At 65.8% G+C, this 22,879-nt stretch overlaps 3 protein-coding genes across 3 annotated transcripts; all 3 read left to right on the forward strand.

Annotated features, from left to right (window-relative positions):
- Positions 1-257: 257 nt before the first annotated feature.
- Positions 258-9,831, forward strand: LOC116798843 (inactive phospholipase C-like protein 2). The gene is made up of 6 exons (XM_032711499.1): positions 258-452; positions 4,642-7,131; positions 7,292-7,495; positions 7,918-7,993; positions 9,400-9,509; positions 9,607-9,831. Exons 1-6 carry the CDS (start codon positions 258-260, stop codon positions 9,790-9,792), a joined length of 3,261 nt encoding a protein of 1,086 aa, XP_032567390.1. The 3' UTR covers positions 9,793-9,831.
- Positions 9,832-9,840: 9 nt separating this feature from the next.
- HCRT (hypocretin neuropeptide precursor) lies at positions 9,841-12,238 on the forward strand. Its single transcript, XM_032711500.1, has 2 exons — positions 9,841-11,070; positions 11,623-12,238. The coding sequence occupies exons 1-2, from the start codon at positions 11,050-11,052 to the stop codon at positions 12,064-12,066; spliced, it is 465 nt and encodes a 154-aa protein (XP_032567391.1). The 5' UTR covers positions 9,841-11,049; the 3' UTR covers positions 12,067-12,238.
- A 474-nt stretch (positions 12,239-12,712) lies between these two features.
- On the forward strand, positions 12,713-22,284 carry KCNH4 (potassium voltage-gated channel subfamily H member 4). Its single transcript, XM_032711042.1, has 16 exons — positions 12,713-12,812; positions 15,335-15,568; positions 15,677-15,808; positions 15,964-16,091; positions 17,052-17,295; positions 17,508-17,665; positions 18,000-18,207; positions 18,396-18,590; positions 18,774-18,973; positions 19,334-19,583; positions 19,687-19,901; positions 20,814-20,852; positions 20,938-21,296; positions 21,441-21,547; positions 21,641-21,717; positions 21,802-22,284. Exons 1-16 carry the CDS (start codon positions 12,737-12,739, stop codon positions 22,282-22,284), a joined length of 3,105 nt encoding a protein of 1,034 aa, XP_032566933.1. The 5' UTR covers positions 12,713-12,736.
- Positions 22,285-22,879: the final 595 nt, after the last annotated feature.

Here is a 22,879-nt window from a genome sequence, read left to right on the forward strand (position 1 = left end):
GGAGGCCGGGGATGCCCCGGCGGTGGGAGGTTCCGCTGCCTGTCCCCGAGCCCCGCCGCTGCAGCCCGGGGCGGGGGGGCCGCGCCGTCCCCGTCCCCATCCTCGTCGCGTCCCCGCCCCCGGCCCGGCCCGTCCCCTCCTCCCGGCCGCACCGCCTCCCGCCCGCTCCGCCACTGAGCCCGCAGCGGCGGCGGCGGCGGGCGCAGGCTCCGGGCGCCCCGGGCCCCGCGGCGGCCGCTGCCCTGAGGCCGCGGGGGATGGCAGAGGAGCCCCGGGGCGCCCAGCCGCCGGGCTCGCCCCGCCCCGCCGCGCCGCTGCCCAACGGGCCCCGCGGCGGCGGCGGCGGCGGCGGCGGCGGCGGCAGCCCCGGCTCGGGCTCGGGCAGCAGCAGCCGCGAGGACTCGGCGGAGCGAAGCCCCGCGCCCACCGCGCCCCGGACCAGCATCATGAAGGTGAGAGCCACGCACCGGCCCGGACCCCCCGCGCCCTGGGACCGGCACCTGCGCAGCGCTGGGAGGGCAGAGCCGTGTCCCCCTGCCGAGCCCTGCGTCCCCCCGCACCGGCCCTGCCCGCTGCCCCCCGCTCTCCCTGGGCCCGTGGGGCGGCTCCGCGGAGCCGCGGAGCAGCCGTACCCTCGATCGGTGCCCGGGGTTCGCCACCTGCCCGCGGCGCCGGTCACTCCGGGACTGGCACGACGTCCCCTCGCCCTGCCCGGCCCCGTGGTCCCCAAGGGCACAGCCTGTTCCGGCCCGGCTCTGTGGAGTGTCCCTGGGTCGCCCCGTCCAGTGCCGCGGGTCCCCTGCACGATCCCGCTGCGGCATCACCCGGTCCTTGCTCAGGGCACCATTAGGTGCCAGTGAGAAAGGGCCCGCTCCTGCCCCTCAAACAGCTTCTGCTCTCCCGTACTCTCTACTGCCAAACGCTGAGCCTTCGGCCCGGCCTGGCCAGCTCCCAGCCTGCTCCTGTCACCTCCCGGAGCCGGGCCGTGGTGGGGCAGGGAGTCAGGCAGTGTCTCGGGGGTCTCCCACTTGGGTGGGCAGTGGATCACACATGTGCTTTCCTAAATGAACTCCCCTGATTGTGCTGATGCTGGAGGTACTAGCTGACACAATGGGTCACGTCCGCCCGGGACTTGCCTCCCCGCTCCCGGCAGCCTATTTTAAGCTGGGATTGCTCCGATGCTATTAATACCCCATGTGGGGGCTGTTCCCGTGGTGCCCCAGCCTCGCTCTTCTGCCCCCGGGACCCGGTTCTCTGGGCAACGGCGTCGGGACACTGAGCCCTGCCCGCGCCCTCCCGCTACAAACTGTTGCGGGGGCGGCCGGGCTGTGCCCACGCGGTGACGGCACGGAGACCTCCCGTGCACCCAGAGGCTGGTGCCGGTGCGCTGTCAGTGCCCGGTTTCCTTGGGGACCTCGCCGGGGTCTCCTGCTGCTCCCGGGCGGGCCAGCATCCCTCCCTGCCCGGGGGACCGGCCGCGGGCAGGCGCTGCGGGCTGGGGGGTGGTGAACCTCTCACTTGCCCCCGTGCTGGGCACATCCCCGTCACCACCTGCGTCACCGCGGGATTTGGCCTCACGTGAAGGTCGGGTGGCCCAGGGCCAGCGCAGGCGGGGGAGGGAGCTGACCCGGGAGGGGGTCAGACCTGGACAGTGTCCCTATCTTGTGCTGATCCGTCGTGCATCCCCGAGTCCATCCGGGGCCTGAGTGGCAGTGGAGGCACGTGTGGGAAGAGCTGCCAGCTCTGTTATTTTTTGGGATTTCCAGAAAAGGATGGAGTGAATCTGAAAGAGCGACTCACTGGCTGTGTGGAGCTGGGGAGGACTGGAGCAGCGGGATCCAGAGCTGGCCCCTGGAGTGTTCCTGTGCCCTGGCTACAAGATCTCCTCCCTTCTCTCTTCTCAGGCTAGAAGCAGAGGGGTCGGGAGGTCTGGTGGGCTAGGAGGATGCTGGAGAGGGACTTGGTGGTACTGGATCTATTCTTTCCTGCTGCAGGAGGTGGCCTTACCCGAGCGGCTCACTGTCCTATCTCTTGTGTCCCCTCCCCATCCCATGCCAGCCCCAGGAGCTGCGTGGTGCCTCCACTGGGATCTGGCTCCATGGCCCCTCGCTGGGGAGCGGCAGCTGGTGCTGCGGGGAGTGGATGTGTCAGTCGCTCTCTTCTTGGCAGGGAACAAATGATGGTAGAAAAGCCTTGATGGTGTCTCCTACTGCCTCCGCTCTGGGGTTGCTGCCTGCTTGCACCCCTGCCTGCATCCCTGCCAGTGCTGCCCAGCCCGGGGGGTAGTGTGGAGACCCAGAACCTGGGGAAACCGGCTGCAGATGAGTCCTGTCATGGCCAGGCTGGGGGATATGGGGAAGGGAGGGACAAATGATGGGCCCTTCTTCATCCTGTGCTTGGTTGTGTGGCCAGTAGTGGTGGCCGTCACGTGGAGGCTGAGATTAGGGCAGCGGCACTCTCCAGGGCACTAATACAGGAGATAATTGGCTGAAGAGGTGCTTAGCACATGCTGCAGGGCTGAACAGGGCATGAGCAACTGGGACGTGCCCTCCATGCCCACCAGTGGCATCCTGGGTGGCATCAGCATCATGGTCAGTGCTTCCCTCTACAGAGCCCTGCCTGCTCTCTGCCAGCTTGGTGGCACAGTGACCAGGATCACTGCTCTGGCCAGAGCACTGCCCTCTGTCTGGGGGTGCCCTGTGCTCCCGTGGCCATGGGTGTGATATCCTCCTGGCTCTTATGCTGCCCCACTTGTCACCTGCCTCTGCTGCTCCTGCCTGTGCCTTGTCCAGCTCCTTGTGGGGTGTCTCCAGGGTTGAAGATCACCTGGAACAGCCTATGAAGGGGCTACCAGGGAGCAGTGGGTCTTCCCTGCTGGTCTCCAGGAGTGAGGAGCTTCAGGCAAGGGACCCCTTGCACCCACTGCCCACCACTTGCTGCTGGCCCATGTGCTGCAGGGCACTCTTGGGTCTGTGCCACGTATCTGCACCCCAAAGTGCTGCAAAGGGGACTTTCTCCCCTTCCCAAACCTGGGGGGATGGGGGGCTGCAGGGAAGGCATTCGGGCTTTTGTGCTGAGCCAGGGTGGCCGGGGTACCGGCAGGGCTGGTGAGGTCGGGTGTGTCTGGCTGCCTGCAGTGGGCACAGCTGGAAGCAGGTCCCTGGCGCTGGGTGCACGCAGGCCCCCCGCCCGTGTTTCCTTTCCGGATGGATTTCCTGTTTTCGGCTGTGGGGCCCGGTGCGGAGCCGCACTGGGTGGGTGCGCCGGGCGGGGAGCGGGTCCGCAGAGGTGCGGGCATCCTGCTCGGGGCAGGAGGTGCTGCCCTCGGTGCCCATCGCCCCCCGGCAGGGCGAGGGCTGGGTCTGCTCGTCAGTGGAGCGCTCAGATTGCAGCTTGCAGGAGGCATCCGGTGGCGAGTCCTTCGCCGCAGGGCTGTCCGATGGCGTGACCTGCCGCTGAGCCCTTGCCGACCCAGGCTGCCTGGCACGGAGAAGGGGTCTTGGAGCTCGGCCAGCTCCTTGGAGCAATCTGGCAGTGAGAGGATGCAAACAGCTCACACATCTGAGCTCTGGGACAGCAGAATCTGACTGGCTCTAACAGGGGGATGAGGGCTGGGGCTGGGTCCCCCATCCCTGGGTCACTGTGTCACAGTGGGCTCCCTGGGGGAGCCGTCCACCCGTTTCTGTGACCTGTCCAGACTGCCCTTGGCTGGGGCTGCCTGGCCCCAAGGGGCAAATCCCAGCCCCCCCTGGGTCAGGCACAGGGACACACTTGTCCAGGCACAGCCCCATGCAGGAGGTGAGGAAGGTCTCAGGATGCTGGAGGGGAACACCTCCTCACCCCCAACCTGGGCAGCTGGGCAGGACCTGCCTCTGACAGAGACACCATCAGATTAGAGGTGACTCAACCATAATCTTGAAGAAGTGGATTAAATCTCCTCCTACTGCGCTACTTAATGAAATCCATCCCATAATACGCTCCTGGCCCTGCTGTTCCCCCTCATCTCCTGCCCCTCCCAGCCCCGTGACAGCAGGGTCCCCCTTCCTCACTGTGGGGCAGGATAGAGTGCAGGCATGGGGTGCTGGCAGCAAACAGCCCATACCCCCGTGACCCCTGACTCTGCAGGACGGGGCCACGGCCATGCTCATCCGTAGCACGTGGCACTGGCAGGGGCTGTCCTGCCCCCCTCCTAGCAGAAGGCTGGAGGGTCTGGCTGGGGTTCCCCAGGAGCATCTCTGCTCATGCATCACATGCCAGGCATCGGTTTTAATTCTGGTGTCCCCAGCCAGTGTCCTCAGCCCCATGCCGGGCTGCCAGTGAGTGGCCATACCTCCGAGGGTGAACGAGCAGTGGGGAAGGATCTGTCTCAGGGCCGGGAGCAGGAAGGAAGGAAGGAAAGCAGAGTTAAATTAAGCCAGGCAGCGAGCCGTGGGGGAGGCCAGGGCTGGAGCCAGCTCCCAGCCCCCAGGAGAGGGGTGGACCGGGTTGGACTGGGCTTCATGTGGCACCGGGACACCCTGGGGCACCCTGGGGTGCTGTACTTCACTTTGGGCTGGGGCGGGGGGACCCTGAGGCAGGACCTGGAGGGGCACATGCTGCCTGCTCGTCCCTGACAGCTCTGTCCCTTTCCCTTCCTGGTAGGATGGCTCCCGGCAGCGGCTGCCACACAAGAAGAAGACGGTGTCCTTCAGCTCCATGCCCAACGACCGCAAGATCAACAGCACGGCCGCCTGCATCTCCCTCATGCTGGAGGGCTGTGAGCTGAAGAAGGTGCGCTCCAACTCCCGCATGTACAGCCGCTTCTTCGTGCTGGACGCCGACATGCGCTCCGTGCGCTGGGAGCCCTCCAAGAAGGACTCAGAGAAGGCCAAGATTGAGATCAAGTCTGTCAAAGAGGTGCGTGTGGGCAAGAAGACACCTGTCCTGCGCAGCAACGGCCTGTCTGACCAGTTCCCGGATGAGTGTGCCTTCTCCATCATCTATGGAGACAACTACGAGTCCCTGGACCTGGTGGCCAGTTCGGCCGACGTGGTGAGTGCCTGGGTGATGGGGCTGCGGTACCTGGTGTCCTATGGGAAGCACAGCCCTGAGGCACCTGGGACCGGCCACCCCAGCCTCCGGACCTCCTGGATATCCTCTGTCTTTGACCTCGCTGACCTGGATAAGTCTGGTCGCATCCCTGTGTCCCGGGCTGTGCAGCTGATAAAAGCACTCAACCCTGGCATGAAGACCTCCACCATTGAGCTGAAATTCAAGGAGCTGCAGAAGGCCAGTGAGCGTCCTGGTGCAGAGGTGGCCTGCGACCTCTTCGTGGAGGCGTACTGTGAACTCTGCACCCGCCCCGAGATTTTCTTCCTGCTGGTCCAGTTCTCCAGCAACAAGGAATACCTGGGTGTGAAGGACCTGCTGATGTTCCTGGAGGTGGAGCAGGGCATGGAGGGGGTCACAGAAGAGAAGTGCTTGGAGATCGTCGGCAAGTATGAGCCCTCCAAGGAGGGCCGGGAGAAGGGTTACCTGGCCATCGATGGCTTCACGCGCTACCTGCTCTCTGCTGACTGCTCCATCTTCGACCCGCAGCACCGCAAGGTCTGCCAGGACATGGCACAGCCCCTCTCCCACTACTACATCAGCTCTGCCCACAGCGCCTGCCTGCTGGAGGACAACTTCTGGGGCCGCTCGGACATCAGCGGCTACATCAGTGCCCTGGGCCTGGGCTGCCGCAGCATCGAACTGGTGCTGTGGGATGGCCCCGAGGGCGAGCCTGTGGTCTACACCAGCCCCTCAGCTGCCTCCTGCGTGCCCTTCCGTGCCGTGGTGGGGCTGATCGACCAACACGCCTTCACCGCCTCCGCCTACCCCCTCATCCTCTGCCTGGTGGTGCGCTGCTCGGCCCCCCAGCAGCGCCTCGCTGCCCAGTGCCTGCGCAAGACACTGGGGGACAAGCTGTATCTGGAGCCCCCCAACCCAGTGGCGTCCTACCTGCCCTCCCCAGAGCAGCTCAAGGGCCGCATCCTCATCAAGGGCAAGAAGCTGCCACCCAGCTGTGAGGACAGCGAGGGGGAGGTGTCGGATGAGGAGGAAGGCTGGGAGCTGGCACGGCGGCTGGGCCAGGAGGACCGGGAGGCACCGGAGGGAGGTGGCCCGCGGCGGGTGCGCCTCAGCCGGGAGCTCTCAGAGCTGGTGAGCCTCTGCCAGGCTGTCCCCTTCCAGGACTTCGAGAGCTCACGGCGTGGGCAGCGCTACTGGGAGATGTGCTCCTTCAGTGAGGTGGAAGCAGGACGCTTTGCCAACGAGTGCCCGGCTGAGCTGGTCAGCTACAACAAGCGGTTCCTCTCCCGCGTCTACCCCAGCCCCATGCGCATCGACGCCAGCAACATGAACCCCCAGGACTTCTGGAAGTGTGGCTGCCAGATGGTGGCCATGAACTACCAGACACCGGGGCTCATGATGGACCTGAACGCGGGCTGGTTCCAGCAGAATGGGGCCTGTGGCTATGTCCTCCGCCCAGCCATCATGCGGGAGGAGGTCTCCTACTTCAGTGCCAATGCCAAGGACTCCCTGCCCGGGGTGCCCGCCCAGCTCCTGCACCTCAAGGTCATCAGCGGGCAGAACCTGCCCAAGCCCAAGGGCTCGGGGGCCAAAGGGGAAGTGGTGGAGCCCTACGTCTGTGCCGAAATCCACGGCATCCCAGCTGACTGTGCTGAGCACCGCACCAAGACAGCCCTGCAGAGCGGGGACAACCCCATCTTTGATGAGAGCCTGGAGTTCCAGATCAACCTGCCCGAGCTGGCCGTCCTGCGCTTTGTCGTGCTGGACGATGACTACATTGGGGATGAGTTCATTGCCCAGTACACCATTCCCTTTGAGTGCCTGCAGCCTGGCTACCGCCACGTCCCCCTCCAGTCGCTGGCTGGGGAGCCCCTGCCCCACGCCACCCTCTTTGTGCATGTGGCCATCACTGACCGCCGTGGTGGGGGCAAGGGGCACCGCCGGGGGCTGGCGGGGCGCCGGGGCCGCCGAGTGCGGGAGTACACCTCCACCAAGGCCACCGGCATCAAAGCCATCGACGAGGTCTTCCGGACGGCCACGCAGCCGCTGAGGGAGGCCACCGACCTGCGGGAGAATGTGCAGGTACAGACCCTGCAGAGGCACTGGGGGACCTGGTTTCTGTGGGGGAGGATGGGGCCTGGGTGTCCTCCTCTTCCAGGAGGACGTGAGCAAGGAGCAGAGCGCCAGGGGAAACAGGGATGTTCCTGGGTGGGGAGCCACTGACGCCAGTCTCTGCCCGCAGAATGCACTGGTGTCCTTCAAGGAGCTGTGTGGGCTGACACCCGCCGCCAACATGAAGCAGTGCATCCTGACAGTGTCCACGTGGCTGCTGCACAGTGACAGCACACCCAGCGTCACCCTCAACCTGGCAGAGCAGTACCCCCCCATGGAGGCCCAGGGCCCCATCCCTGACCTGCTGCGCAAGGTCCTCACTGCCTACGAGACAGTAAGTGCCATTCTGCCAGGACTCGGCTCTGTGGGGTCGGTGGCACCGGGACCTGCCCAGGACAGGGGATCCTGAACTCGCTGCACTCATCTTGCAGCGGGGAGAGGTGGGCGGGGGGCTGTGTAGGGGCTGCCCAGGGAGGAGTCTTACTGAGGCACAGGCTTGCCCAGGTCAGTACGACCCTGGGACCCCACAGCCCCTGTCCCTCTGCCTGCACTGCCTGCCCCTTGCCCTCGTCCTGCCAGGTGGGAGAAATCCCATTAATAGCTGCAGCCAGAGCTGCTTCCTTCCTTTGTGTTGGAGAGAACCTGGCCACCAGCCAGATGCTGACAAGCCCCCTGACAAGCCCCATCTCCCCATCCACTCAACTGGGGGGTGCAGGGCCGGGGCAGCCCAGCTCCTCATGCTGCCCCTCTCCCCAGATGATCCAGACCAGCCGGACGCTGATCGAGTCTGCTGACGTGGTGTACGGGAAGCTCATCCAGGCACAGCAGGCAGGTGGGTCCCTGAGGGCAGCCCCAGCCCCGGTGTGGCTCTGGCCACAAACCTGGGCACGTCCTGGGGTGTGGGCCCTCCTGTGCTGGGACAGGGTGTGGGTGGGTGGGCTGCAGGGCTGTGTGGGAGGGAACGAGCAGAGCAGGGGAGGCTGATGAGGAAACGGGGAAGAGTCATTAGCTGCCAAATGCCAGAACATAATTAGTGCCAGAAATAACAGGCTGGGGCTGACGGTAGAAGTGGTAACTGAGTGTTACGACTTCCCAGACACATGGCAGAACCCACACAGGCAGGTGCTGCTGCTGCCTGCCCCAGTCCTCCCCCCGGCTGCCCCCACCACAGCAGCTGGCTGGGACCCCCAGCTTCGCTCCAGGCCCTGATGGCTGCGTGGCCCCTCTGTGGGCTGGGACCTGCAGGAATAGCTCCACCAGCCCCAAGTACCTAGGGGGGTGCTGGCCCAGGGGCTCATGTGGGCTCCCCATGGGGCTGGGAGAGCCTCAGGAGCTGGAGGGACAGGGGAGGAAGGAGGGAGCCCCACTCTGCCATCCCCTCATGCCAGCCATGCTGCCAGCAGCCCTGTTTGTTCCCTGCCTACGCGGCAGACGGAAACCTCCCCGAGCTCTTGGCTTTCGGCTCCAGTGCCGCTGCCAGCGCTGAGGGAGTGGAGCAGTGGGGCATGGGCTGCGGAGCACAGGCTCTGTGCCCTCCTCTACTGCTCCAGTTGCTGTGCTGGGGTGTTGCAGGGCAGAGGGTCCTGGGGTGTGTGGCCTCTCAGGGTGGTGGCAAGCAGCGGTTTTGGGGCTGCAGCCCCCACCCCCATGCCCTGGTGCTGTCTGTCCCTGCTTTCGCCTAGGCTGGGCTGTGGACAAGCCATTGTGGTGCTGGCATGGCCAGTACCCAGACAGTGGGTGTTGGGGGGTCTGGGGAGGTGCGGCTGCGGTGGGGGTGCGGGGCTGGGGGCGTCTGATTGGCAGCATGTGGGCGAGCAGGCTGCGTGGGAGCCCTCGAGTGGGCCCGGAGCCGGTGCTGCGTCAGGAAGGGTAAATATAGCACCTGCTCACGAGGACGTCACGTGGGGCACAGTGCCGGGGCTGCACTCCGATGGGGGGGCCTGGTGGGCCTGCTCTGAGCCCCCCTGGGTGAGCCATGGGGTGCAAGAGCTGTGCCTCTCCCCAGGGCCCAAAACTGCCACGGGCTGGGGCCAAGCAGGGTGCCAGTGTGCTCGGGGCTCTGCTGGCTCATCGTACCTGGCACAGAAGGGTTTTGCGGCTGCTGGGGCAGTGGGGAACCCACCCAGCCTGCACCCCCATGGTGGGCAAAGGGCATCCCTCTGGCTTGGTCCCCACTGGTGGTGGCCATCCCCATGCCAGCATCCCTGCACTTACTGAGCACCACTCCCACCTGTGCAGGGATGGATTTCCACAAGGAGCTGCACCGCATCGAGACCAAGGAGGGGCTGCGGGGCCGCAAACTGCAGAAGGCGCTGGAGAGTTTTGCCTGGAACATCACTGTCCTCAAGGTGAGGGCTGAGAGCTGCACGGACACACCTGTCCTGCCCTGACACCTCACCCTGATGCCTTCACTCTAACACCCCCCCCGATATCCTCTCCCCACAGGGCCAGGCTGACCTCCTCAAGCACGCCAAGGCGGAGGCACTGGACAACCTGTGGCAGATCCACAATGCAGGACAGTCCTGTGGCATCGGCAGGAACGGCTCGGCCTCACCAGAGCTCTCCCGGCTGCGTGCCCCACTGGAGCCCATCCCCGAGACCGACGGAGGCGGCGACGCAGCGTCCTGCTGACCCCGGCCTGGGGCTCAGGGGCCCAGACTGAGCATCCCCAGCCACAGGAGCAGGAGTCCCAGCCTGCCCATGGACAGGCAGCTGCCTGCAGGCTCAGGCTGCCTGGGGGGACACATCTGGAGCCTGTGCTCTGCCGTGTTAAGAGGCTGCATCAGGGCTCAGTGGAGAGGTTGAAGAGGGGTGATCCTACTCCTGCTTGCCCCCCCTGAGCTCCTAAGGGACTCATCCATCCCTCCCATCTGCTTCCAGAGCCTGCACTCCGCTGCAGGGCTTGTGGGGATGCTGGTACTCTGGTGCCCGTGTGCGTGTAGCCTGCTGTGCCAGATTCTGCTTGGAAAAGCAGCCCCAGGTTTGGGTTCCTGCCCTCCCTCCCCAGGGCTGCAGGTTTGGCTGTTGCCAGCTTTGGGGAAAAATCTGGCTGGCAGGAAGAATCCTGGCTAGTCCTGTCACCTCTGTAGCACCCCTGGGGCAGCACCCCACTGTGCAGAGGGGCTGGGAGGCTATGTGGTGCAGCAGCTGTGGGGCCAGAGTGCCAGTGGACAGCAGATGTGGGTTCTGGCATCAGGGAAATGTTGGGATTTGTCCCCCAGGGCAAGGGGGTCCCAGCACAAACAGAGGAGGGTGGTCTGGGGTTGGACTGGGGCTGTGGAGCATTATAAAGAGTGGAAGAACCTTCCTGGTGCCCTGTGGCTCCCTCTGTACCTGGCACAGGGGCAGGGCAGGATGGAGTCACCAAAGGGGATGGAGGGTAGCACAAGGTATGGGACCCCGATGGCACCATCCCTCCCTGGCACCATGGGGAGCAGAGAATGACGACTCCCCACGTCAGGGAGCTGTGCTGCTGCCAGCACCCCTTTGTTCGGGGGGATAATTAGCCTAATGGGGCTCCGAGCATCAGCCTGGAGCACCGTGCTGCCGGTGCCGGTCAGTATTGACCTCCAGCCCCTTTGTGCCAGCCTGGCCACAGGGTCTGTGGGCAATTAGGGCCTCATTAGTGCCTGGCACCCCAGCCACTGAGCACCTACACAATGAGGAACTGCAAATGAGGGGAAAGGCCTGGATGGTCTCCGAGCTACCAGCCCCAGCGCCGCCTGTGTCTCCCAGAGACCGTCTGCTCCCGCTGCCCCAGCGGTATTTTTGGCAGCACTATTGTGCTGGGCCCTATAAAGCAGCAGCAGCAGCACAGGGCACTGTGCTCTCAGCTGCCCAGTGGGACATGCCCCAGAGCCACTCGGCTGCCTGAAGACCCCAGGAAGGATGGAGGTGCCAAACACCAAGGTGGGGCTGGGGCACTGCAGCCCCGGGGGTAGAGGAGGGCAGTGATGGGAGGGAGTTCAGGATGTGGGACTGGGGGTGCAGGAGGGCCTGACCAATTCCTTGGGAAGCTCCAAGTGTGTGGCAAATCCCCAGGGCTCCCCAGCTGCGGCCAGCAGCTGATCAAGGGGCTTCTTATGAGGGATCTGAGTGCGCAGTGCCTGTGATGTTGAGCTTGGGTACTCTCACTGCTCATCCCGTGGCACTGGGCAGCAAGGGGAGGGTGTTTGCCATGGCTGCCATGTGCCAGAGCAGGGAAGGGGTGTGGTGAGGGCACCCACATCTGGCTGCTGGTCAGAACACAGCTGGAGGTGCTGGCCATGCCCCAGGGCACCAAAGGGTGACATTCTGAGTGCACCTTGGGTGTAGGGCTGGGCCCCTGTGGCAGCAACTGGGCAGGGGACAGTTGAGACACCAGTGGGCAAGGCAGAACAGGGGGGCAGCCCTGGGGCTGTGCACTCTCCCCCTCTCTGCACTGTCACTGCCCTGTACTAATGCTGCCCATTGCTTTGGCAGCTCCAGCGAGCTTCCTGCCTCCTGCTCCTGCTCCTTCTCTGCTCCCTGGCCACTCCCCGGCAGAGCCTGCCTGACTGCTGCCGGCAGAAGACCTGCTCCTGCCGTGTCTACGACCTCCTGCACGGCATGGGCAACCACGCTGCTGGTATCCTCACTCTGGGCAAGAGGAAGAGTGTCCCCCTGGCCTTCCAGAGCCGGCTCTACCGCCTGCTCCATGGCTCTGGCAACCACGCCGCGGGCATCCTCACCATGGGCAAGCGCGGGGAGCACCCTGGCACCGCCTGCCATGACACATCGAGCTGCCCTGCAGGCGTGGACACCCAGCCAACGCCAGCACTGCGGGGTGCTGATACCAGCCCTGCCAGCCCCAGGGAGTGCCAGGGACACTCAGGGAAGGACCTGAGCTCGAGCCAGGCCCAGGGAGCAGCAAGGAGCTTTTACTGAGCAGGGCAGGGGCAGTGGGGGCAGAGAGAGGATCCCTGGGGGGGATGGAATCCTGGGACACGCACCTGGAGCTCGGTGTAAATAGCACTTTTAGATACCTCCTCCCTGGCTCAGCCTGCCCAGGGCACCGCGGGCACCGCGGCCTTTTACAATAAACGGTAGCCTGATGTCACCCGGCTCTGTCGTCTCTCTGGGGAGGGGTCAGGAGAGCAGGGCTCAGCGCCGGGTCAGCTGCCGAGGCAAGTGCCTTCCTCCGCGGTGCCCGGACTGGGCTCACCTGTGGCACCTGCACTGAGGCGCCAGTGGGTGCAGGACCAGGACTGGGGTGAACGGAGGCGCGACCGGTCCTGCCCCCTTCCTGTGGGCCCAGGAGGGCGGGGGCCGAGCGGGTCCTGGGGCCAGGGGAGTCCCAGTGCTTCCCGGTCCGGCGAGTCCGGTGTCGAGCAGGTCCCGGCGCCACCAACTCTGTGCGCCCCCGGGACCGAGCGCCCTGCCCGCGGGCGGCGGCCGGTGCCCGCTGGTGCCGAGGCCCCTCCCGGTGCCGGGGCGGGGCGGGGGCGGGGCGGGAGCCCCGGGCGGGCCGGGATCAGCCCGCGGCGCTGCGGAGGGGCCGGGGGCGGCGGAGGCAGCCCCGCCGCCGCAGCCCCGCGGCGGGCGGCCGGGCGGGACGATGCCGGTGATGAAGGGGCTCCTGGCGCCGCAGAACACCTTCCTGGACACCATCGCCACCCGCTTCGATGGCACACGTAAGGCCGGGACCGGGCCGGGGAGGGGCCGCGGGGGCGGGGGGGAGACAGGGCGGGGGGAGGCGCTGCCCCGCAGGAAACGGCGAGGGGGACGGGACTCGGCCCGGCCCCGCAGCCCCCGCGGCTCGGCCGGACGCGGCCACCCACGCGCTGTTCGAGGACCCTTCCGTGTCCTTGTGTGGCCTCGGTACACCGGGACTCCCCCTGTCCGTGTCCCGGGCCGCCCCCACGATGCTCTCCCCGCGCCCACCGCCGGTGCCGCTCGGTGTCGCCGCAGCCGCGCTCAGCACCAGGGACAGATCCCGGTGGCGGCGGTAGGCTCCGCGCGGGGCCCCGGAGGAGCGGGGGAGCCCCGGAGGGGGCACGGCCGGTCTTACGCTGCCGGAGCTGACCTGGGATCCCCGGGGCCCCGCGTTACCCCGTCCCGTGCCCGAGCGGTCCCCGGGCGCTGATCTCCCTCCCCTCCGTGTCCGTGTGCCGGGACCGGGATGGATTGAAGCCGGGATGGATCATTCTCGGGTGCCACGAGTCAGCTCCAGCACCGCTGGCATCATGCAGCCACCTGGGGTCGGGCCGTGTTCGGGACTGACCTCAGCTCCCTCCAGGATCACCTGGAGTAGGGGTCTCCCGGGCCAGCTGCCTGCGGGGCTGGGTTTCTCCTCCCTTGCTGGGAGGGACTGGCATGAAGATGGCACTTTTAGTCTGCGACCGCTTCCCAGGACACCGTCGAGGAACCTGGAGCACCCTGGGGCATGTGCTGGATGCGATGCTGGGCTGGCTCCTGGCCTGGAGTGACAAGGAGCCCCCCTGGTGGCTCAGGGGTCGTTTGCCCAGAGGAACCTGGACGTGGGATGTTACATTTGGGGTGTAATGCGTGAGGAGGCAGCTAGCCTCTGAGCTTTCCCAGGCTCCGACCGAGCTGTGCCTGGAGGTGCTGGGGCAGAGCCACATGTGCCTTGCGCTGGTGATCCCACTCCCTCCGCAGAGGCAGAGCGCCTGTATCTGGCTCTCCAAGGGAAGGGTCCCCGGGGGAGCTGTCTGCAACACCTCGAAGCAAAGCCCTGGGAATTTGCCCCGGGGGAACCGGGCTGCCCGACCGCCTCTGGGCACTTTTAAACAGTGTGGGGCTTTGCAGGTTTGATGTGCCTCTTATCGGCTTTATCTGCCATAGAGAGGGGTTTAGCGCAGTGATACTCGGAGTGAGTTAACCCTGCCTCTCCCGGGCAGCTGCAGCGCTGTGCCCCGGGGCTCCTGGACAGGCACTCTGGCCACCATGGCTGGGGGCTGCCAAGCTCCCCAAGGCTGCATCCTCCAGCTCGGTGGAGCCACTCCACAGTGCAAACCCTTGTTTTCTTTTCTAATAACACATCCTGGACATCACCATAATCCCGGCTCCCCAGAGCCAAAATCTGGCCTTAGTCACAGCTTCAGGCTATTTTTGCTTCTCCAAGCTAATCCCGGGCTGAGCTGTGCTGTGGTGGCCCCCCTGCACCCCCTTCGGCCAAGGCTGCCCGTGGCCACCATCCCCTCCCTCCTGCAGCCTCTGCTACCCTTGGCCTGCCCTGGCACCGCTCTGCCTGCTCAGTGCGGGCACTGGCATTGCTGTGGGCTCCTCTCTGTTGTGAGGGGGGGCAGAGCATGTTTTCTTGCTCCTGGCTGTGTGGTGCAGGAGTCCTGGGCTGGGGCCCCACCACTGGAGACCGTGGTGGGGCTGGGGACAGCCCAGTCTGCCCATGCTGGGTGCAGTCACAGCCCATGCCAGCCGCACACCCACTTCCTTGGCACCCTGCTAGCATGAGCCCATCTGTCCCACTGGCACAGGGCCTGCAGCAGGAGCTGCTGTGGTCCTGGGACAGAGCCCACGGCTGGGGACTGCAGGGCAGAGCTGCCATTCTGTAGCTGGGCAGGGCATGGGGCTTGCGAGGGCTTTACTGTGCCTGCTGCCATCTCCCTGCTAGGGCAGGGTGATGCTGGGGAGGCTCCATGGTGCTGACAGACTGAGGATGCTGTAGTTCACCTCTGGCTCGTGTCACCTGGGCACAAACCCTTGACTTCGCCCAGGCCTGTGGCTGTTCTACCACCCTCTCAGCTGGTGCTCCAGCATCCCAGACCTCTGGGGATCTCATCACCACAGCTGGGCACCCCTGGGCTGGCAGTGCCCAGCTGTGTTTGCTGCTGCTCTCGCTAAGCTGCCTGAGCCCGGGCGGAGCTGGAGTGGCAGATGGTGAGAGGGAGGCGTGAGTCGCCTCGCGTGGGCAATGGGGGCCGGCACATGGATCAGGGCTACTTCCCCTTCCAGTGCATGGGGCCAGGGTCCTGCCTGGGTGACGGCCACGGGGGACAGTGGGGCAGGGGATGAGTGAGCTCTAGGAGCAGTTAGGGGCAGCCAGCAGCCAGATGGAGACCTGGTTCTGCTTCCCAGGGGGACCCGTGTGGGGCTGGGAGTGCTGGGCAGGCTGGGCTGCCCTTTGTGCCCTGTGAGGTGGCCCTGAGCCCTCAGGGGCAGCTGCGTCTCCTTTCAGACAGCAACTTCATCCTGGCCAACGCGCAGGGCCGCTGTGGCTTCCCCATCGTCTACTGCTCCGACGGCTTCTGCGACCTCACCGGCTTCGCCCGCACCGAGGTCATGCAGAAGAACTGCAGCTGCCGTTTCCTCTGCGGGGCTGAGACCAGCGAGCCCATCCTGCAGTGCATTGAGAAGGCGCTGGATGACAGGCAGGAGTACCAGTCTGAGGTCTGCTTCTACAAGAAGGGTGGTGAGTGGCACTGGGGCTGGGTCCCTGCCTGCAGCTCTGGCTGGCCCTGGGAGAAGCCACCAAGCAGGTGGTGCTGCCCTGCCTTCACCACCCTCTTCCTCCACGCAGGAGATGCCTTCTGGTGCTTGCTGGACATCATGCCCATCAAGAATGAGAAGGGGGAGGTTGTTCTCTTCCTCTTCTCCTTCAAGGACCTCACAGAGAGCCGGGGCAGGAGCCAACCGGGGGACAAGAAGGAGGGTGAGCCATGGCTGTGGGATGGGGATGGAATTTGGGGAGCAGTGTGTGTGGTGAGCACGTGGCAAAGAGACTCCTTGTTCTCTGGTGGGTCCTGCCTGCCATGTACACCCATGGCACAGCGCTCCCACTAACTCAATGTGTCCTGTCTGCTGCAGAGAAGCAGAGGAACAAGAAGCCTGGGAGTTCCCACCTGCGGGCCGCACGCAGGCAGAGCCGGACTGTGCTGCACCGACTCAACAGCCAGTTTGTCCGGAGGGACCGCAGCGAGGTGAAAATCAACCGTGTAAGAACCTGGGGAACCCTCAGCTTCACCCAGTGCCTCTTGGGCTGGGGCTGCGATGGACTGGCAATGCAGCAGCTCTCCCAGAGAGCAGCTTCCAGCAGAGCCTATACTCCTGGGGATGCTGTTCCCATGCATGCCCATCCCTGGCCTCCTCAGCATTGAAGTGCCCCCCATCCCTGGCAGCTGCACTGTAGCCAGGCTGCACATGTGTTTGGCTGGAAGCAGAAGAGACCAGTGGGTGCCCAGAGCTTGCCATGGGAGCAGCAGACCTGGCAGATCTGGCAGGGCTGTGCCTCTCCTCACATGCTCGCTGTCAGGAAACCCCAGTGCTGGCTCTGAGCACAACCATGCTGGCCCCAGGGAGTGCTGTTACCAGGCTGCCAGAGCTGTGGGGCTGCCAGAGCCGTGGGGCTGCCAGCCAGGGCAGGGACCAGAGTCAGTCCTGTGCCAGGCCCTTTGCATGGCTGCAGTGCCCAACACAGGGTCCCCAGGCACCACCTGCAGCCATGGGGCCAGAGAGAGGGGCTGAGAGCCACTGGGGCCCAGAGCTGGTGAGCAAGTAAAGGGTGTCACTGCATCAATCTTGAATTTTGGGGATTTGGGGCGGGATGGCCCTGGCTCTGCCCTCACCCAGCTGGTGTCACATTGCCTCTTGTCAGTGCTGTGTCCCTGCAGGGGGGGTCTCTGCCCCAGCACATGAATTGGCCCCTGAGATGGTTCTGGGCAGCAGCTGGCAGTGCCAGGGGATTACTGTGATTAGCATTGACATCGTGTTAATTGATGTGCCGTAATCAGGCATTCTGTACCCACCTCTGAGGGTGACGTCAGTGCATCCATCACCCTGGCATCAGGGAATGGCAGCCAGACTGGCAGGACTCAGGAGGAGCGGGGCCTGTGGTGGCCCTCACCCTCTTTCAGGCCTTGCACCATCCTTGTACCACCCCATGCTTGCTCCCCCAGAACGTGTTTGAGGGCAAGCCGTCCATCCCCGAGTACAAGGTGGCCTCGGTGCAGAAGTCCCGCTTCATCCTGCTCCACTACAGCATCTTTAAGGCGCTCTGGGACTGGCTGATCCTGATGGCCACCTTCTATGTAGCCATCACCGTCCCCTACAATGTGTGCTTCATGGGCATGGAGGACAGTCTCTCGGCTGCCCGCAGCACCATCATCAGTGACATCGCTGTGGAGATGCTCTTCATCCTGGGTAGGTCCATGTGTGGAGCCAAGCATCCATCCGGGACGGGGGACACGGTGGGACAGGGATGAGGGGTGGGGGAGAGGGGACCTGGCATTGCAGTGCCCCTGCTGCTGCCCCTGAGCACTCTGGGAGAGAGACCCATGTTCGCTGTGGGCTCTGGCTCAGCTCCACAAGCCACAGCAGGGGTGATGAGGGCTGGTCCTGCTCTCCTGGGGCAGACATCATCCTGAACTTCCGGACAACATACGTGAGCCAGTCAGGCCAGGTGGTGTACGACCCCCGCTCCATCTGCATCCATTATGTGGCCACCTGGTTCTTTGTGGATCTGATTGCTGCTCTGCCTTTCGATCTGCTCTACATCTTCAATGTGACCGTGGTGAGTGTTGCTGGCACAAATGCAGCCTCCTATAGCAAAGCTGTGGCTGCCCGCTGCTCCTCCCACTGCCCACCTCCCTGCCCCTCTCCAGCACCCATGTATCCCCAGGGGATTCTGTGCCCTGACAAGCCATGACTCCGGCTGCCTGCTGGGTGCTGGGCATGGGGGTGGAAGGCTGCTTGGGGAGGAGCTCTCCCCAGCAGGCCCCACAGCCCACAACCCTCCTGCCATCTGTGGGAGTGGCAAAGGGTCCCTGTCCCGGGGAGGGGTGTTGGGGTCTGTTTCTGCCCCTGCCTGTAGCTCCACCAGGTTTACCTGCCTGCCTGCCCCCCAGACCTCGCTGGTTCACCTGCTGAAGACGGTGAGGCTGCTGCGGCTGCTGCGGCTGCTGCAGAAGCTGGACCGGTACTCGCAGTACAGCGCCATGGTGCTCACGCTGCTCATGTCCATGTTCGCGCTGCTGGCGCACTGGCTGGCCTGTATCTGGTACGTCATCGGCCGCAAGGAGCTGGAGAGCAACGACCCCCGCACCTGGGAAATCGGTGAGCAGGTTTGGGGCGCTGGGGTCCCCCCGTGCCGCGGGTAGAGAGCACTCCTGTGGGGCAGTGGTGCAGGGGGTGCAGCCCTCACCATTGGCTCCTGCCCACAAAGGGAGGCTGGGGCAGGGACAGCCCCGGGGAGGGGGGCACTGGCCCCTGAGTGAGGGCTAACCCCGGGCTGTGCTTGGCAGGCTGGCTGCACGAGCTGGGCAAGAGGCTGGAGGCTCCGTACTTCAACAACTCGATGGGGGGCCCCTCCATCCGCAGCACCTACATCGCCTCCCTCTACTTCACCCTCAGCAGTCTGACCAGTGTGGGCTTTGGCAACGTCTGTGCCAACACCGACGCCGAGAAGATCTTCTCCATCTGCACCATGCTCATCGGGGGTGAGGCGGGGAGCAGGGCTGGGTGGGGGACTCACCTCTGGGTGCCAGAGCAACGGGCCCTGAGCAGGGTGCTGGGGGAGGTGGTGGACACGTGTGCCACGTGAAACAGCCCTGGTCTGGGGTCTGGGGAGCAGCCTCCTGTGCTGCCCCTCACCGGGCCTGACGCTGCCCTGCCGCCCCCAGCGCTGATGCACGCCGTGGTCTTTGGCAACGTCACGGCCATCATCCAGCGCATGTACTCCCGCCGCTCGCTCTACCACACCCGCATGAAGGACCTCAAGGACTTCATCCGCGTCCACCGCCTGCCCCAGCAGCTCAAGCAGAGGATGCTGGAGTACTTCCAGACCACCTGGTCGGTGAACAATGGCATCGACGCAAACGAGGTAGGAGGTGTTGGTGAGGCTGGGCCAGCCCCCTCTGGCCGAGTCCTACACCCAGCACAGGGGTGATGGGGCTGGCAGGGCCAGCTGTGAGTGTGGCACTGGAGGGACAAGGTCTGGGGCCGATTCCTGCCAGCACAGGGAGCGGGACATGCACACGGAGCAGAGGCAGCCCACCACCACACCCAGGGCCCTTCTCTGCCAGCTGGGACTGCTGGGTTCTGCTGAGGCACCAGGGCAGCCAAGCAGAGACATTCCCTGATCCAGAGGGGCACCTGTCCCCTGGGGCTGCAGGGCTGTGGGAAGGCTTCTCCCTGCTCCCTCCCTGCCTGCTATGCCCAGCACCCTGGCTCCTCTCCCCAGCTGCTGCACGACTTCCCTGATGAGCTGCGTGCGGACGTGGCCATGCACCTCAACAAGGACATCCTGCAGCTGCCCATCTTCGAGACAGCCAGCCGGGGCTGCCTCCGCTCCCTCTCACTCCACATCAAGACCTCGTTCTGCGCCCCGGGGGAGTACCTGCTGCGCCAGGGCGACGCACTGCAGGCCAACTACTTCGTCTGCTCCGGCTCCCTCGAGGTGCTGAAGGACAACGTGGTCCAGGCCATCCTGGGTGAGGGCAGGCAGCGTGGGCTCTGCCCCAGCCCCTCCTGCTGCCCAGCAGGGTGAGGGCCCCAGGGCTCACACCGCTAGCCCACGCTGGTCCTCTCCTGCAGGCAAAGGGGATTTGATCGGTGCCGACCTGTGCAGCACGGACCAGGTGATCAAGACCAACGCGGATGTGAAGGCACTGACCTACTGCGACCTGCAGCACATCGGGCTGCGGGGGCTCTGCGAGGTGCTGCAGCTCTACCCTGAGTATGCCAGCAAATTCACAGCTGACATCCACCAGGACCTGACCTTCAACCTGCGGGAGGGCAGCGAGATGGAGGTGGGTGCATGCCCTGTCTCTCAGGCCCCTTCCCATTCTTGTGACCCCGGGGACCAGAGCAGGGCTGGGACTGTGGCATGGCCATGGAAGGGGGGTCTCTGCACCCCCTGCTCATGGTCCCCAGGCTCCAAGGCTGGGGTGGGGGCTGCGGCTCTGCCACCCTCGTGTGCAGGTACATACTGTCTTAGCTCCGTGCAACCCAGGGAATTGGCAGAAAGAGCATTTGCAATGCAGAAGGCTGAGGCAGAGGGAACTGAGGGGGCACTGCAGGATAAGCAGCTGGGGCACAGCCCCCAAGTGCAGGAGACAGCCGGGGGCTGCAGGTTTAGTCATGCTGATGGCTTCAGCAGCTGGGGGGATGTTGTGCGGCAGAAATGGCTCTGTAGCACTTTTCCTCCCCCGGCTCTGCTGTGAGAGGCTGGGGGCTCCTCCAGAGCATCTCTCCCAGTACCCACTGCCCACAGGCCCGGTGGAGGTGGGGTGGGAGGTTGCTCTCTAGGTCCCAAACAGCCCTACCAAGACCCATCGTGTCCATTGCACAGGAGAGGTGTAAACAAATCAGGGGCAGAGGATGCCAGGAGTGTGCACCAGGTCCTGCAGAAGCCCAGTCACCCTCCTCATCTGGCTGCACCCTCCAGGCAGAGATGGTGCTCTGATGGCTGAGCCTGGGATGGGATTTAGGACAAAGTCTTAGCTCTGGCTCAGGCAGTTCACCATTGTCACAGCAGCAGCAGAGAAAGGAGAGTGGGCAAGGGGCTGCCGAAGGCTGGGGCTGATGTGTGCGGCTGGAGGAGGTTTGGCTGTCCAGGGGGGCACCTAGAGACCGGGGGTCTGCGGCCTGTAGCCGGTCCCGGTGCAGCCGTGCGGGGGTCCCACCTGCTGCTGAGCCGGTGCCGTCTGCTCTCTCCGCAGGGGCTCTGCCGCTACTCCCGGTCCCCGCGGCTGCCGCAGGTTTGTACCGTGCCAGGGCGATGGGGGAGGACGGGGTGGGGGTGGTCATGCCCGGGACCAGCCCTGATTTCCTGCCCAACCGCAGCCTCGTCCGGAGAGCGGTGCTAGCCCGGAGAAGCCCCTTCCCTCTATTCTGGAGGATGAGGAGGAACTCGACGAGGTCTTCCAGCAGTCGCCCGCCAGCCCCCCCCGCCGCAAGCTGCTGCTGCCCCAGCTGAGCAGCCCGGCGCGCCGGGGCTCCCTGAGCAGCCTCCTGGGCGATGAGCTGTGCCAGGTCTCAGCCCTGCGGCGCAACTGCCGCTCCCCGGCCCGCGGCAGCCGCGGCCGCAGCCCCTCTCCGCAGTGCCGGCGGGACGCCCGGCTCCCGGAGCGGGATGGCCGGAGGCCGGCCAAGCTCCTCATCCCGTCCCTGCACGCCAACGGCCCCCCGGACCTCAGCCCCAGGTACGACTGCGACGTGCTGGTGGCTCACCCCACTGCTGCGGGTTTGTGCCCGCCAGGCTGCGAAGGGTCCCGGGGGGCTGCTGGAGGTGGTGACAGAGGGAGGAGGGGGTGGTGCGGGGCAGCTCTCACCCCCTCCCACTCTAGAGTCGTGGATGGGATTGAAGACAACGGGGGGACATCAGAGCCACAAACCTTCTGCTTCAACATGGACCCGCCGCTGCCGAGCGCGACGAGGGACTCCCCCACCTCAGGTACCGCCAGCAATACCGGCCAATGCCAGGGCTCTGGCCCCGGGGCGGGGGGCTCGGGGAGCCCTCTGCCACCAGCCGTGTCTACCCCATCAGGGACCGACGTGGGCGGCCCAGCCCTGGCGATGGAGGCAGAGCAGATAAAGCAGAACATCAGTAGGCTCAACCAGGAGGTGCGGTGGCGACCAGGGGTGGGCACGCGTCCCCGGGAGCCCCGGGGACACCGCCCGGTGCTCACTGCTCTTCATCCCTTCCAGATCAACCACCTCAACCAGGAGGTCTCGCACCTCAGCCGGGAGCTGCAGGACATGATGGAGCTGCTCAAGGGTCACCTGGGTGCCCTGCAGCCCCCCGCCTGCCCCTGCCGCCTGCCCGCGGCAGTCCCGACGCCTCCCCGGCCCCCGCCGCCCGCTACCTCGGTGCCGTCCTCGCCTCCCGTGCCCCCCTCGCCCCCGGTGCCCCCCAGCTCCCGCAGCTCCCCCTCCGCCAGCCCCCGGGCGAAGCGCTGTCCGGTCCGCAGCCTCTCTGCCCACGCCACCGCCCTGCGGCACCCCTGGGTCGGAGCCGAGGGGCCGAGCCCGCCGCGGGGGAATCCCCCCGGCCCCGACCCCCGCCGGGGCTCGGATTCGCAGCCTCCCCCGCTGCCGCCCCGCTCCGCCCTCTCCTTCCCCGGCTGCTCGGCCGGGGCTTGGCCCCGCGCCCGCCCGGAGCCGCGGTCCGGCTCCACTAGCTCCCACTGACCCCGCGGGCACCGGGGGCCGGGATCGGGGGAGCCGGGACGGGGGAGATCCCGCCGGGGGGACCCTGCCCGGGGTGACCCCGCCGGGGGGACCCTGCCCAGGCTGACCGTGCTCCCCGCCCCCGGAGCTCCCCGGTACGTCGCGCTCCGAACTCTTGCAGGGATTTTGATACGGTTTTATACTCTTCGCCCACGGGGCCTTTCTCACAGCCCAGCCGGGCTCGGGAGGGGCGGGCGGCGGGGACTCGGGGGGGACCTGGAGGCTGAAATCCCTCGTGGATCCGGGAGATCCCCGGGAGGGTCTCCAGGGGTCACGGACGCTGCCGCCCCTCCGCCGCTGTAGTTCCCGTGGTTCTGCCCCGCCCCTCCCGCGTCCCCCGCCACATCGAGAAATAAAGGCTCTATTTTTCCAGCCTCGGCTCCAGTGAGTCTCCGCCCTGCCCGGGGCCGCCCCGGGTCCCCCCCGCTCCCGGTCCACCCGAACACTCTGGACTACAACTCCCAGCAGCCTTCGCGGACGCGCAATGACGTCACACCCTGCTAACGTGGGGGCGGGGCGCTCTAGAGGAGGCGGGGTTCCCCTAGGCGGGGCCAGA

This window comes from Chiroxiphia lanceolata, chromosome 26 (genome assembly GCF_009829145.1).
Source record: "Chiroxiphia lanceolata isolate bChiLan1 chromosome 26, bChiLan1.pri, whole genome shotgun sequence".
Lineage (NCBI taxonomy): Eukaryota > Metazoa > Chordata > Aves > Passeriformes > Pipridae > Chiroxiphia > Chiroxiphia lanceolata.

Coding starts and splice junctions, on each gene's coding strand:
- LOC116798843 (XM_032711499.1), top strand. CDS start 258: ATGGCAGAGGAGCCCCGGGGCGCCCAGCCGCCGGGCTCGCCCCGCCCC. Junction 7,132..7,291: donor ACCTGCGGGAGAATGTGCAG/GTACAGACCCTG, acceptor CTCTGCCCGCAG/AATGCACTGGTGTCCTTCAA. Junction 7,496..7,917: donor TCCTCACTGCCTACGAGACA/GTAAGTGCCATT, acceptor CCCTCTCCCCAG/ATGATCCAGACCAGCCGGAC.
- HCRT (XM_032711500.1), top strand. CDS start 11,050: ATGGAGGTGCCAAACACCAAG. Junction 11,071..11,622: donor TGGAGGTGCCAAACACCAAG/GTGGGGCTGGGG, acceptor TTGCTTTGGCAG/CTCCAGCGAGCTTCCTGCCT.
- KCNH4 (XM_032711042.1), top strand. CDS start 12,737: ATGCCGGTGATGAAGGGGCTCCTGGCGCCGCAGAACACCTTCCTGGAC. Junction 17,296..17,507: donor GGAGATGCTCTTCATCCTGG/GTAGGTCCATGT, acceptor CTCCTGGGGCAG/ACATCATCCTGAACTTCCGG. Junction 21,297..21,440: donor CCCCCGGACCTCAGCCCCAG/GTACGACTGCGA, acceptor CTCCCACTCTAG/AGTCGTGGATGGGATTGAAG.